This window comes from Bombina bombina, chromosome 5 (assembly GCF_027579735.1).
Source record: "Bombina bombina isolate aBomBom1 chromosome 5, aBomBom1.pri, whole genome shotgun sequence".
NCBI classification, from domain to species: Eukaryota; Metazoa; Chordata; class Amphibia; order Anura; family Bombinatoridae; genus Bombina; species Bombina bombina.
This window is the reverse complement of record NC_069503.1, coordinates 361,264,072-361,280,077: the sequence shown is the minus strand read 5'-3', so window position 1 is coordinate 361,280,077 and position 16,006 is coordinate 361,264,072. Positions and strand designations below refer to the sequence as shown.

General features: G+C 36.3%; 1 protein-coding gene across 3 annotated transcripts; it reads left to right on the top strand.

Annotated features, from left to right (window-relative positions):
* Window positions 1-1,260: 1,260 nt before the first annotated feature.
* Window positions 1,261-14,531, top strand: HNRNPA2B1 (heterogeneous nuclear ribonucleoprotein A2/B1). 3 transcript variants are annotated; one of them, XM_053714160.1, is made up of 12 exons: window positions 1,261-1,417; window positions 5,373-5,483; window positions 5,575-5,721; window positions 5,825-6,035; window positions 6,141-6,245; window positions 6,328-6,405; window positions 7,192-7,251; window positions 10,071-10,190; window positions 10,297-10,419; window positions 10,789-10,878; window positions 11,043-12,617; window positions 14,274-14,531. In XM_053714160.1, exons 1-10 carry the CDS (start codon window positions 1,412-1,414, stop codon window positions 10,851-10,853), a joined length of 1,026 nt encoding a protein of 341 aa, XP_053570135.1. In that variant the 5' UTR covers window positions 1,261-1,411; the 3' UTR covers window positions 10,854-10,878; window positions 11,043-12,617; window positions 14,274-14,531. The 3 variants fall into 3 exon arrangements, with proteins under 3 accessions (XP_053570135.1, XP_053570134.1, XP_053570136.1); XM_053714159.1 differs by having other exon boundaries at window positions 7,192-7,254; XM_053714161.1 differs by lacking the exon at window positions 10,071-10,190 and having other exon boundaries at window positions 7,192-7,254.
* The last annotated feature ends 1,475 nt before the right edge of the window (window positions 14,532-16,006 follow it).

Sequence of the window (16,006 nt, the reverse complement as noted above, 5' to 3'; positions counted from 1 at the left end):
GTATAAAAACCTGCAGAAATAAAATAAAATAAAAACCTGTAGACCGAGGGTTTGATACAAGGTATCCATGTAGGTGAGCAGGGCTGGCTAGCTGGGGAAAGTCTATGGGGAAAAAAATGTCTTTATACCCCAAAATATGGCTCCCCTTTTTGTTATTGGGGATACAAACATTGCAGTATTGTTGGTAGCCCTTATCTGAATCCCCATGCCAATTTTCGAAGTAAAATAATGTTATATGGCCGAGAAAATAATTTAGAACGCTAAACTAAGATTTTACCAAAGAATTGGGTTTCATGTCCCTTTAATGTCCTTGTTAATAATATATTTAAAATAGTGTGAACTAAAATCTGTATAAATTATATTACATTATCTGTATACACAACCAACTGTGCAGCGAGCGATACAATGTGTGTAAGTGTATAGAGAACTTGAGACCTGCCTAATTATATTAAAAAGTACTGCAATGTGAAGATTATTAAAAATGTATTTATTTATTTATAAAATATTTTACCAGGAAGGATGCATTGAGATTTCTCTCGTTTTCAAGTATGTCCTGGGAAAATACAAAATAATAATAATCATCAAATATAAAATAAAGCATATTTTTTTAAGTGTGTTGTATAGAAGTCAACGAGACTATTTTTTTATATTTTCGTAAATCAAAAGGTGAAAGGTTCCAAAAAGAGAATCTTGATAATGAATATTTATTAAAACAGTGGAAATCAATGTAACAGCCAATATAGTAGTAGTACTCACATGTAACAGAGCAACTAAATTATATCCTATAGAAGCGCACGTTTGAAAATTATTTGGTCGAAAATCTGATTGAGACTGTCGGTTGTACGGCTTTAAATATTTTGTTTTCTAATCGATATATAATATTAACGGTTAAGAAAAACAAATGGTACAATAGTCGATAAATCTAGTTTCAAAATTACCCATAATGCTCATCGTTCCACTCCTATAGCTAATGGGATGCTATTGTACCCTACTGATGGGAGTTTCTCAAGGCCTGAAACACAAAGCCCTGAAATATGGCTCTCATTCCATTCAATTCACAACTCAACGCTCTACGTTGATTACGTGCCCGTCACCGCATTTTTAAAGTAAATTTAAATTGTAAAGTCAGTTACTATAGCAACATGCTTACGTTACACCAGGCACAGATGTTACTAACTTGCCTGCCTTCTTTCTATTACTGGTCGGTTTCTTTGTCAGTTAGTGACGTTGTAGGTGGAGGGCGTGGACAGATAAGCAAAAGAGTATTCTAGAAGACCAGGGCCGACTTGACCGCCATTTAGTTGTAGCTGCCAGTGGCAGACGTAGACCTTTTAACATATTTTTTTGTATATATATATATTCTCAATTTATTTATTCTTTGGTTTGTGTGATTCCATCTATTGATTCTAATATGGAGGTAAGTGAACCGGTGTTAACAAACGGCTTCTTTTATTAATACTTCCTCATTAAGTATAGGGAATTCTTTGTATTGTTTAGTCCGGGTGGATGCGAAAGAATAAAAATAGTTGTATATTTTGCGCGACTGCTACGCGCTAGTTTAGTCTAATATTGATTTATAACGGCCAGTGTTTAGTTGCTTATGCGTTTTCTGTTCTGCACAATGTGCATGATCACGGATAAGTTGAAACTGCGCAATGCAGCCGCCATCTTACTGCGCTGTAGTATCTTGTATATATTACCGTTATAGTCAGCTACCGTTCTCCAGATCGAATGTTTTGTTGCTTTTTAATAACCGATGCTAATAACAATCCAAACGACTTTGCAATAATGTGACGAAAAATCTTAGAATGTAGTTGTATGGTGGCATGGTTTTCGCATTTAAGGTTACAGTATGCGCCTTTCCGCCATCTTGTCTGATATTTTATCGGGCCTGTGCGGCCATCCTAGAGATTAGAAAATTGCTAAACGGTTAATGAAGATACATATGTTGTGGCATGCGCCGGGAACATGATTACTTAGAAAATAGTGAATAGATTTGCAATGATTGTGCACGTTTTTAACCTAATTAGTTAGTATACGTGAAAGACGTTTAATGCTCAATATACGTTTGAATGAAATGTACAATGTCGCATTTTTCCGTGTGAATATTCATGGTACGTGTTTAGAGTCTTTTATAGTGTGAGGGGTTTTGTTAATTTATTAAACGTACATGAATGTTGCTGCTAAAGGTGGTCAACATAATTATAAAAACACCATGTGCTTACGTCTCTCACCGCTTGTTCTTCGGCTACAACCCCTAGTTAATGGTGAAAAATGTATATTCCGCCCTGCCCTCCAAGCCTGGTAAAGTTGCTGCACGGGTTATCAAAATAAATAGGGTGCTGCGGAGACATAGGCAGCTGCAATTTATAGTCTGTCCCTATAAAGTGATGGTAAATTCTGCCCTTTTTTAAAATAGTGATATTTTAAAAGGCGTTTAATTCATAAGTTGTAAAGAAGATGCACTATAACTTTTTAATATAGATATAAAATTCAAATACGCTGCGTTCCCTTGTTCACTTCAAAAGTACATTTTTCTTTGAGCTATATGAATTGTCCAATCAGCGCTCTCCTAGTGGCACTTTTTGTTTTGTTGCTAGAGCACTAATTGGAGAAAAAAATCAAACCGCTCACTGAAAAATTGACCTTTGAAGTGGTCGGCTGGGTGTTTGTAATATAGATATAAAATAATAATAAAACTAAGATAGCTCTGTTATTAGAGTAGATTAAAGGGACATTCAACACCCGCTAGAACATAATTTCATGTTGTGTAAACTGAATCCAAAATTCGCCTGCACCACATCCCTGTTTTGTTTCTATATATAACGTCCAAGTAATCCTCATTGTTATAGCTTACCGTACCAGCAAAATATGGCTGCCTAACTCCCCCCACCGTTACGTAGGGACCTTCTTTTTGAAAGGATCAGCCAATCATGATCCATTCCTCGGACTGAAAATTAAAGCGTGTTCACGGACCTTAGCGCATGCGTATTAGCACTGATATCTAGGAGTGTGCAATAGAAGACTCATACAGCTCTTGTAATTGCGATCGCGCTCGGTTTGTAATAAATGCGCATGCGCGATGACGTAGGAAGAGCGTCATCTGAAAATAACATGAACGTGCCTGAAGGGGATGTGTGATGGGGAAGAAGCATGAATGGGAGGAGTTAGGCGGCCATATTTTGTTAGTACGGTAAGCTATAACGATGAGGATTACTTGGACGTTATATATAGAAACAAGGCAGGGATGTGGTGCAGGCGGATTTTGGATTCTGTTTACAAAACATGAAATTATGTTATAGCGGGTGTTGAATGTCCCTTTAAGTATGTATACATTTGGAGTGAAACACCCTGCAAGGTTTTTTTCCATTATTAGCTTTAGCTGCAAAATAGGTAATACATGTCAATTGCAAAGTTTATCTGCATATAAAGCTTTATTTAAATAGCCTGTATTTATTTTGCTGTACACTGTCCCTTTAAATACATAGAAGTACCCAATCAGCAGTGTGTTGCACTTCCCATCTGTGCAACTACCAGGGTTGATTGGATCAATGTCAGTTTGTCTTTGGGCCAGCAGTGTTCTTTGTCTCCAGCGGTGTTTCTATTTATGTTTAAAGTAAAGGTAAACTTTAGTGAATGAAAGACAGTTTTAAAAAAATACTATCTAAAAACAGGGGCACTTTCATCAAAGTTTACAAAGCAGCCGTTTTGATTAAAAACTTAACTTTTTTTTTTTTCTTTCTTTTCACAGCTAGAGCAGCTTCCCCTCCCTGAAAATCCTCTCTTCACATGTCAGCAGTGGCTAATCCGGCTTCCTCCAATCACGGCTTAACCCCCAGGGTAGTCATTGCCCGAGGTCATGCTGTGATTGGAGGAAGCTGGATTAGTCATTGCTGACGGGTGAAGAGAGGATTTCCAGGAGGGGGAAGCTGCTCTATTTTTTTCTTTTCACAGCTAGAGCAGCTTCCCCAACATAGAGAGGCTCTATTCACACGTCAGCAATGACTAATCCTGCTTCCTCCAATCACAGCATGGCCTCAGGCAATGACTACCCTGAAGGGAAAGCTGTGATTGGAGGAAGCAGGATTAGTCATTGCTTACCTGTGAATAGAGAATCTCTAGGTGAAGGAAGCTGCTCTAGCTGTGAAAAGAAAAAGGTAATTTTTTTCTTTTAACAAAACGGCTGTTTTCTAAACTTCACTTTATATTTTCATATACAATTTTAAATTATGCCGAATGGAAAAAACATTTTTTACTTATTTTCACTATTTATTTTGCACCTTTTCGTGTAATTTAGCTCTGAAAATTGAACAATTTCTAATTCTCAGAACTTCAATTGCACCCTGTTGACTTCTCAAGGCTAACCCTGCAACATATATCTAACTGGCTTTATCAGATAACTGCAAAACTATTCACTTTTTTACTAACTTTATTACTGTGGCTAGCCTTGTCTGCAGATTAAATCCCATATTGGCTCCTAAGGATAATAGTGTGTGGAGTTTGGCTATTGAAAAATAACTGCAGAAAAAGGATGTGAGTTTACAGCTTTATGGCAGCAGATAATCCCTGTTCACTTTTGCCTTCTACCAAAGTAACAATAGATACAGCCATAGAAGGAAATGTTTGGGTGGAATTAGAGCCTTACAATTCAGAAACTTAAATGAAAGGGTTAATGGCGAGACTGCAGTATAAATTTGCAGGTAAAGTAATTAAAGTACTTATTATAGTTTTCCCCCTGTTGGCCACCACCAGCCACAAAAACAATTTAGCTTGGTGAGACTCTATCATTTCATGTATGTATGTCTTGTGTGGTAACAGGCTGTTAAAGGGATATGAAACCCATATTTTTTTTTTCATGATTCAAAGAGCATGCAATTTTAAGCAACTTTTTAGTTTATTTCTATTCATTTTTCTTTGTTCCTTTTGCATCATTTGAAAAAGTGTGAAGATAAGCTTACTAGCCTGTCCATTTTTGGTTCTGCACCTGGGTAGCGCTTATTGGTGGCTAAAAGTAGCCAGTTTGCCAACAATTGGCAAGCTCTACCCTGGGAACTGAGCCAAAAGTAGTCCGGTTTCTAAGCTCACATTCCTGCTTTTTCAAATAAAGATAACAAGAGAATGAAGAAAAATTGACAATAGGTGCAATTTTTAAAGTTGCTTAAAATTGCATGCATTTAGATGAATCAGTGCCCTGCACTTTAATTCATCAAAATTGACATTTCACTTGTTTTCTTCAAAGTGTGCTTGTTTTTAATAGGATTGTTAAAAACCGGGCACCAATTCATCTAAAATGACCGTCACTTTAAGTATACACTTCTTTTGTATGTGTGGTTTGTGTCTGTCTTATTTCTACACTTTTTTTGTATTTCCAGAGGGAGAAAGAACAGTTTCGCAAACTTTTCATCGGAGGCCTAAGCTTTGAAACTACAGAAGAGAGTTTGCAGAAGTATTATGAACAATGGGGAAAGCTTACAGACTGCGTGGTAAGTAATATCTTTATTTAGCTTTAAAGTGTTAATTTTGTGCCCCACTTTTTGTTTATAATTTTTTTTTTTTTTTTTTTATGGTATAAAGGTTATGAGAGATCCTGCAAGCAAACGTTCAAGGGGTTTTGGTTTTGTGACCTTCTCATCCATGAATGAAGTAGATGCAGCAATGTCAGCACGCCCCCATTCAATTGATGGAAGAGTAGTTGAGCCTAAAAGAGCTGTGGCAAGAGAGGTATGTTTAATTTTGGGGGGGGGGGGGGGGGGGGGCATTTTTTAAAATCTTTTTAACACTTTAAAGTACAAATAGCATTAACTCCTTTGTAATGTATCCTTAGGAGTCTGCGAAACCTGGTGCCCATGTAACTGTAAAGAAACTATTTGTTGGTGGAATTAAAGAGGACACAGATGAACATCATCTTAGGGACTACTTTGAGGAATATGGCAAAATAGACAGCATAGAGATCATTACAGACAAGCAATCTGGAAAAAAAAGAGGGTTTGGATTTGTGACATTTGATGACCATGATCCAGTAGATAAGATAGTCTGTAAGTTATTCGGGCAGGGGATGTGGATTTAAAGACAGCTTGAATATCTTCATGAAACATTTCAGTGGTTGCATTGCACATTTTAATTGTGTTATTTTTCATTAGTGCAAAAATACCATGTTATTAATGGTCATAATGCAGAAGTAAGAAAAGCATTGTCGAGGCAAGAAATGCTAGAAGTCCAAAGCTCACGACCTGGCAGAGGGGGAGGTATGTTTTTTTTGTTTTTTTTTTTTTTGCGATGCTAAATGTTTGAATCCATAGTCACTGTGTATATTTTAAACTTCCTAAGGTAACTTTGGTTTTGGTGATTCACGAGGTGGTGGCAACTTCGGACCCGGACCTGGAAACAACTTCAGAGGTGGATCAGGTACTAATATTCTTTCTTTTGGCTTAAACCTAAAATATTGAGCACATTTTTATTAGAGGGGCATGAAGCTCAAAATTAAATGTTCATTATACTGATGGGAGCATATAATAGAAAAACTTCTTTTATCAAATTTACTTCTGTACCTTTGAGTATGACTAGATATGCTTATTATTGTGACTGTGTAAGACTATGGCAGCAATGTTGCACAGACTATTCTCTTAAGTAATCAACAATGTGATAAAGGCAAACATTGCTGCCATATATTTCTTGACTCGTTCACAGTACTGAGCATATTTAGCTTTGTCTGAGCAATACGTTTTTTTAATTGTCTTTTTGACCTCTGCATCTTTTAACAGCTTCTGAAAAGTGAGCCCAAAAATGTAGTGTATTTTTTGCTGCTCTTTCGCTTAAATTTGTCTTTAAGTAGAGTTCCTATTCTGGTACTTGAAACTGAAAATTAAAGTGATGGTAAATCCACACTAGGGTTTACCATCACTAAAAATAAAGTGGTGGTTAAGTGATCAAATGTGAAAAGGGGTGCTAAACTCACCTTCTGTGCCGTTGTACAGCACCAAACTTTTTTTTTTTTTGTTCACTTTAACCTCAACTTTGGCTTTACCATCATTGGCTTAGTGTTTCTATTGGGTGTCTTGTAATAACTTAAAATTTAGGGTGTCCAGTTTTGAATTCAAATGTGTTGAATTCAAAGTATAAAATTGAGATTTGTAATGTTCATTCATAAATGCTTCTTCCCTAAGAATATTTTTATTCATTTTTTTTTAATAGATAGTTATGGAGGAGGACGTGGCTATGGTGATGGATACAATGGATATGGTGGTGGTCAAGGTGGTGAGTCTTTCTTTTGTAGTCCTTATTCTCAAAGGATTATTTAACTTGACATTTCAACAACAAAGTTTTATTGCAATATACGTCCATTATTTATTTTGCTACCTTTTTTTTTTTTTTTTCATAAAATACATCTAAAAAATGTTTTCCACTTTCTCCCAGGGGGGGGAGGATTGGGGGTATTACTTTAAGGTAATTTTATATGAGCTTCTATGGTGTCACATGCTTTTAAAAGGTGGATTATCAGGTTTACATAAACAATCATGATAGACAAATCATTTTTAGCAATAGTAACCAAGTTGAGTCTGCTAAACCACCATTAAGGGAATACAAGAGTACAGGCTGCCCAAGTTTTGCACGTGTGCAATCAGTTTGTGCTATAACTGAATATTTGATTTGGTTAGCAAGTGTTCTTTTGTTCTGGGGACAGGGAAATTGGTGGGAAAAAAATAATAAAGCTAAAAGTGTACTCATTTGACTAAAAGATGCAGCTTTCATTGCAAATTTTTTTTTTATATATGAAGTTTTATAATCATGTAGTTTATACAATTTGTGTTTAGTGTCCCTTTTTAATAGAGCAACAGCTACATATGGTCATTTTAGTTGAAAAATGTCAACAAATGAAACGGGGTTTAGCACATGATCAATGGGAAGCGCAGTACAGCTACAGTAAAAACTTAAAGGACCAGTAAACACAGTAGATTTACATAATCAACAAATGCAAGATAAGACAATACAATGGCATTTACTCTGAATTTCAAATGAGTAGTAGATTTTTTTTTTATTTTTTTTTTTCTTAATAATTTCAGTTGGTTTTTCCACCACCCCTGTACCATAGGATAGCAATCAGCCAATCACAAATGCATATATGTAGTGTCTGAATTCTTGCACATGCTCAGTAGGAGCTGGTGACTCAAAGTGAAACTATAAAAGACTGCACTTTTTTTTTTTTTTTATGGATGTTAATTGGAAGGTTGTTTACATTTTCAGGATTCAGATACAGCATGTAATTTTAATTTGACCTGAGTGTCTCTTTAACAGACCAGTCCACACAATTTTAAGTCATGTTTATTTCCACTCCCCCTGTACCATGTGACAGCCATCAGCCAATCACCAATGCATACACGTACCATGTGATGGCCTTCCGCCAGTCACAACTGCAAATACGTATATGCTGTGAATTCTTGCACATGCTCAGTAGGAGCTGGTAACTCAAAGTTTAAAAATAGACACTGCACATTTTGTTAATGGAAGTAAATTGAAAAGTTGTTTAAAATTACATGCTATATCTGAATAATGGGTGCTTTTTAAATAGTATTTATAAAAAATACTCCTAGCAAAAAAAGGTTTCTAGTATTTCTGTTTTAAGTGGCATGCACGCACACGCTAAGTGCCCCACGCACCAGATTTAAAATATTGCACCTCAATCAGTGGCACACGTTGAGTTCTGAAATGAAAGTTTAAGCATAGGAGACAGGGCAATCTCCAATTCAAGGTAGTTTGTTATGTCTTTAATATAACCGTATAATTGAAGTTGCACTTACTAGAAGCCAGTTGCTACGTGCGTTACAATTAAAACATGCAGCCTGGGCTCCAGTTTAAGATTAAAATGCTGACTATTGGTGCAGACAGTCACGCTCCTCAAACCTTACTGCTCTGATAGCCCAACATAGACGGTGTTTAATATGGAGTTATGCAGTTGACAAAAAGTTCAACTAGTGTCCCCCATTGTACGCCCAAGCTTTTTCAAGAGCTGATCGTTCTAGGCTTACAGAGTTCACTTTTAAACTTATCTTATGCCCATTGGATAATCATAAGCATAGTCTCTCTTTCCCCCCCCCAGCATAAGGCTTCTTATAGCAAAAAATCTGGTCATTGCGATGTCCGTAATGTTTAGTTTATTATGAGTAAAGGCCACGATTTACCGTTGGCTATAAGAAGCTTTGAGGGGAGTTTGTGTTTTTTTTTTTTTGTATCGCCTTATTGGAGACTGCCTGGGCATATAACTGGCAAAACGTGTTGACTTGAGCTTAAACTAATTTCTCTGTAGAAACTGTCGGGATATCGAAACAGTAAGGATTGAGGACCCAGACTGCATGTTTTAATCGTAATGCATGTAGCAGCTTATAGTTAGTGCAACTTTATACGTGTATTTTAACTGTAGATTTAAACTACCTTTAATTGGATGATTGCGCGGTCTATGCTTGTATACTTATAGATTTCTCTTTTGCTTGAGGAAGAGAGCAACAGGTGTGAAACAGCTGCAGCTTCCATCAGGGGTTTTACTCTGGATAGATTGTCTGTTACTTGTTGTGATACTGGTAGTATTTTATGATTGGACATGGGGGGGGGGGGCTAAACTCAACTGGTAATTACTGTAAGAGTGGGGTGTGTTAGTTTTAAAGCTTGCTTTATATGTAGATTTTGACTCAAATTGAGTTCACTGACCCAATGCACACCACTGTCATGCCTCTGAGCAGGCACAGGGTTTGAATCCTGATCTTCTGTGCGTGTGCCACAGAAGCAGTAATGACTTAATTAAATAACTTGATACTGGAAGTATATTGGGTAGGGGAAAATGCTTTTTAACATTGAAATGAATGCATGCATATTTCAATGTTGTCCCTTCTATACTTTAACAGTCTGCAAATGGATCTGCTCTAAAGAGCTCACTCCTTTAAACTTAGGTTTACACAGTCTAGTTATTAATCCTGCAAGTTTGTATGCATTCTTTTGAATATCCTAACGTTTATGAAATTTAAATTTTTCCACTTGTTTTTGTGAAGTGACAACTGATCACATGTTTCTTTTTTTTAAAGGTGGTAATTTTGGTGGTGGACCTGGTTATGGGGGAGGCAGAGGAGGATATGGGGGCGGGCCTGGCTACGGGAGCCAAGGTGGTGGTGGATATGGCGGTGGATACGATAACTATGGAGGAGGTATTTCCATTTGAATTTAATGGACCTTTGGCACAAGTTATCAAGTTATGCCAAAATAGAGAAGGATTTTGTACCTAACATATTTTTTTTTATTTTTTTTTTTAAGGCAATTACGGAGGTGGAAACTACAATGAGTTTGGAAACTACAACCAGCAGTCTTCAAATTATGGTCCAATGAAGAGTGGTGGGAACTTTGGTGGAAGCAGGAGTATGGGGGGACCTTATGGAGGTTAGTAAAATAAACATGATGTATCACCTGTTACATAATACATTGTATAGATTTAATTTGCACATTGTGCAGATGGTTACTGTGATAAGTGAAGCCACTATTACCATCTTTAGCAGGTTAATCATTATAGATTGATTGCTAAAACGTATGCCATTTGCATTACCAGTTTTTTCAATCTGCAAGGGTGGAAATTATGCATCTGTCTCTTGCTTCCATGCCCATTTAATTGCATTTTTATTGGGGCAGTGCACAAGGTAGTGATGGTGCCACATTCTGTATTTCCCCCCGCCTTAGTACATTTACTGTTCTGTACTAGCAAAGTACTTCATACTGGTTTATAGCTTTGTGTTTTTATCTAACCTATTTTAGGAAACTATGGTCCAACCGGTGCAAGTGGAGGAAGCAGTGGATATGGAGGGAGGAATCGTTATTAATTTTGTAAATTAATCCTCCTCTTGGGTGAGTCTTTTGTCATGTATGTATGTTTAAATAGTGTGGCCACATTTTTACTATTAACAGCAGTGTAGACTCAGGATTAAGTTTCTAGGGATAGTATTGTCTTTTAACTGGCTAGCTGTATTATATCATAACCTATTCTTTTTACTCTACTTCTGTTGAAACAGGCTTCACTGTATAAATAGGAGAGGATGAGAGCCCAGAGGTAACACAGCTGAGGTTATCGAAATAACAGTTAAGGAGACTCTTTATCTCAGTCACGCATAAAACATGCAGTGATATGACAGAAGACACCAGAGCAGATGCAGAGAGCCATATTGTGAATGGATTGGAATATATTTAAATACATTATCTTTCAAGGAGGAAGGACTGTAAAATATGCCTTTGAGACAGTTTCTTAGGTTTTTAATTGTTTATTTGTAGTGGTCTTAGTAAAGAGTGCAGCAGCATTCCTTTTGATAATGTTCCATTTTTAAGTTTCAGGTGACGTGAAACCTTTTTTTAAGATTTCTGAACAGGTTAAAAAGCTACTAGCCAGGATCATGGTGTAATATGAGACTTTTTTTTTTTCTTTTAATTTTCTTTTAATATTTTCAGTGTGTATAGTTAAGCTGTTGTACACTTTCATTTAATAAAATAATTCAAAAGGAAAAAAAAATGTCTTTGTAGATTTATGCATTTGTGTGTTAATAAGGAGAGTAGTTATGAAGAATTTTAAATGCAAATGAAATGTTAAGTGTTTGTTTGCAGTTCTAAGGAGAAAGGTGTATATAGATAACAAAAGGGTGTATCTGCCAAGAGAAACACCTGTTCAGATCTTTTAGATGCAGCTGCTGCTTCAATGGCAAGGAAAGGAAAAATCCCCAGCGAGGTACTCTTCCAGGGACACAGGTCTAGTACAAGAGATCACATCAGAGCGACTTCTAAGTTCAGCCTTTTTAAAACTGAGCTAATGTTCTGGATAAAGATTTTTACTACTACTCTAGGTTAAGGATGTCAACGAAAGCTGAGGGGTAGAGCAAAATAGTGCTAAGCTACAGTTAAACTTCTGTAGGTAAGAACTTATTTTCTTTCTTTCCAAAGATAATTCTACGACAGTGTACGGTATGATAGTTGCTATATTAAACCTAATGCATTTTCAGTTAAAGGGTCACTGAACCCAATTTTTTTTCTTTCTTTCATGATTCAGATAGAGCATGCAATTTTAAGCAACTTTCTAATTTACTCCTATAATCAATTTTTCTTCGTTTTCTTGCTATCTTTATTTGAAAAAGAAGGCATCTAAGCTAAGGAGCCAGCAACATGTTTGGTTCAGAACCATGGACCGCACTTGTTTATTGGTGCTGTCCAATAGGCAAGGACAACCCAGGTTGTTCACCAAAAAATGGGCCAGCATCTAAACTTACATTCTTGCTTTTCAAATAAACATACAAAGAGAATGAAGAAAACTTGGTAATAGGAGTAAATTAGAAAGTGGCTTAAAATTGCATGCGCTATCTGAACCACGAAAGAAAAAAAATTGGGTTCAGTGTCCCTTTAATGAATACTAATGCCTAAGTGGATTTTTTTTTTTTCTCATTCTGATATATTTTCCTGCAATGTCTAATATGGATTTTTTTTTTTTTTTCTCTAGCTGGAAATGTTTTTTTCTCTAATGGAAAAGCTGGATTTTGAACATGGATAAACAGCTTGGTCTACAAATCAGACCTTTGATCAACATTCAGTTGTACAAGAAGTAGCAGGTAATTGACACATCAACACACCTTGCAAAATCTAAATCTGTTTAGATGGCTCTTGGGTAATCTTTAGTCATTGGGTTTTAGTAAAAACTGCAAGCTACAAGTGTCACTTGAAGAACATTTCAAAGTTTAATTGACAAATCTGTTTTTTTACTGCTAGTAGTTAAAGCATTTTTCATTTGGATTAAAAGCATTTTTTCGTAAGTTAGTCACTGCTAATCAATATTGAAATACGAAGGCGGTAGGTTCAGTTTAAAAGAGGCTTTAGTATGCATAATATTGATAAAAGATTGCATTTTTATAGATATTATGTGTACACACTTTCTCTCCACATCACTTGTTGTGGACAGTTAGCAAGTTGTAAATCAGTTCCTGCATTTGTTTAAGTAATCTGTGTAGTAGTTAGCTGCATTACATAAGCCAGCATTTTGGGTGTTCAATATGACATTTGGATCCTTTTGCGAAGCTCCAGACACAGAAGTAGACAGCCACTCTTACTCCTTAAGCACTTTTTGGAGCCAGGTATATTCTTGTGAAACCTCGCCACACTAAGATTTGTGCAAATCCAGATCTTAGTGTGGTGGAATCCAGCTCCGAAAATGAGCTGAACTGCACAAGCTTCCGCCTATGTCTGCTTTCTGATCCTCACGAAGGATCCGAATGCTCATATCTATTGGGTGTACATTTGTGAAAGGTAAATTAAAGACTTTAAATAAAAATCATGATGTCTAATTAAAGCATTAGTTGCTTTAGATCAATGCTTCTCAATTCAAGTTCTCGGCGCACTCTAACGGCAGATTTTCTGGGATATCTGAACTAGAACACAGGTGTATGTATGTATGTATGTATGTATATATATATATATATATATATATATATATATATATATATATATATATATATATATATATATATATATTTTTTTTTTAATAACCTGCTCTCAAATCTGTCCTTTTTTTAGTATGCATCTCTCAACTGGAATTGAGAAGCACTGCTACTTTAACTGCCTATGTGCTAACAGCTTTGGTTATGTTTTCTCATCCAAATTGCATTCTCTGAGAAATTAGAGCATGGCCTTTTTTGAATAAGGTTAATTGTTGGAAAATCAGTCACTTGATATCGAACCTTTGGTTAATTTTATGGTCTATCTATAGATGTTTTATTGCAAGTTGAGGAATTTCTAATTAGGGCTTTTGGTAGGCATGTGCATTCGCTGGTGTCATTGGAAAACTAATTCCAGAGATGTATGCTTCCAGTAGCATTGCAGCTATTTTCTGAGCCAAATTATTATTTTTTTCTGAAAGTGTAAATCCAGATTTTAGTGTTGCACTTTCCAAAAAGAAATCTGGCCTGAAAATAAGCCAAATGTTATTGGGAGGCCGCATCTTAAGCATTTGTTTGCAAACTAAACGGTCAAATGCACATGCCTAATACCAGGCAATATTTAAGTGCCTTAAATCTTATTTTATAACTTTGTTTTAAAAGCTGTGATTTAATACAGTATAATCGTTCACCGAAGCAGAATTAATAAATGGTCTGTACATTTATGGAGAAGCTATGCTAAATGTTAGTGTTGAATATAAATATTTTACCAAATTGTACCAGAATAAAGTAGTAATTTATGCTTTGAGAAACCCTAACTATATTTTTGCTTAACAGGTATCTGGCACAGGTAATATTTACTGAAATTGGAGAATTAACTACAAATTACCTGGTGCAGTGAATTTTCATAAACAAAAAAAATTCTGTTTTGAGACCTGCTATAATGATCTTTGAAGATGTATCAAAAGGAGCAAGCAAGTGTAAATATTTGTATACATTTATGTATACCACATAATTTTCTTTTTCAAAGTCAGGCTGGATCTGACCCAACAGTTTTATTTGTATTTTTTTTTTTAATAAACATATTTTCAGTTACATGCTCTTGACTGATTATTGCCGTTTTCTGTTAACTGTATATTGACTTTTTAACACCTGAATGACCTTGCTGGTCTTTTTATGGTGGTTGCTTTTTCTATAGTGCGGTCTTGCCGCCAGCAGCGAGAATGCACCATTATAAGAAACCAGCAGAAGGGAAGGTCTAATGCGCAGTATTATAGTTTCTTTTTAATGACGAGTCCACGGATCATAATTACTAATGGGATATTCACCTCCTGGTCAGCAGGAGGCGGCAAAGAGCACCACAGCAAAGCTGTTAAATATTCACTCCCAACCCAGTCATTCTCTTTGCCTACGTTAGTGGTAGGAAGTGGTAAAGTGAGGTGTTAAAAAAATAAAAAAAAACTCTTGATAGAAGAATCTTTTTCTAAGTAGTACAAGATTGTGCTGCTTTGTTCTAGGGTGTAGCCGTAGTCCATATCGGTCTCTTCAGTAGAGCAGTGGTGGCTTTAAAGCAATGGGAACTTGTGGGACATAATTCTCACTGCGCCTCCCATATTCTGATGCTTCCCTTACCCTGAAAACCGCAGAGATGTTCATCAGGACTTTAGTTTATTTACAGGTCCATGGGAGGGAGAGGCCCTCTCAAACCTGGGAACTGCCTTGCTGCCAGGCAGAAGATGAGGTAAGTGCTGACTTTATTTCTGGGGGTAGAAGGAAAAGCTCAGAAAAAGTTTGGGCACTTAATTGCTTTTATTCAGACCTCATCGAACTTGGGCTTTTATTAATGGGTTACTCAAATTCTCCTAGTGTATTAGGGGACAGTTAGGACGACATGTGACTAATCTCCCGGCGTTCTCATATCTAATAATGGCCAACCGGGAGATTACATATTGAGATTTGAGCTGTTGGCAGAGAGTGAGCTCAATGTGAGGGGATTTCTCGGTTCAGTTTAAAAAGCTGCTTAGTCCATTTACACTAAAGCTGTTAAGTCTATTCTTTTGCTCCCGATGGTTGAAACGCCCACGAGGGGTGGAGCTTGTAAATGGTGCCAATGTAGTTGCACACCTCCTTCCTAACACTTCCGGTTATTGGAATAAGCGGAGGAATTTGTCTGAGTGCTTGCACTTAAGGACAGCGCTACAGCTGAGTCAGGATTTGAGTAGAGAGACTGACACCTCAGCTGAGTAAAGCTGAGGTGTAGAGGGGTTTTGCAGTATTAAAGTTCCTCATGTACATATCCATTTATGAGCTCATAAAAATAAAAAAAGTTGCACTTTAACATTTAAAGAGACAGTAACATTTAAACAACTTTCCAATTTACTCCCAATAAAAAAAAGTTCAGTCTGTTTATATTTAAACTGAGTCAAGAATAAGTGTATGCATTTGTGATTGGCTGATGGCTGTCACATGGGTCAGGGGGAGTGGAAAAAGCCATAACTTCAAATGAGTGTTAGATTTTTTTTTTTTTCTGACAATTTTATGTTCAGACTAAGTGCTATTGCATTGTCTTA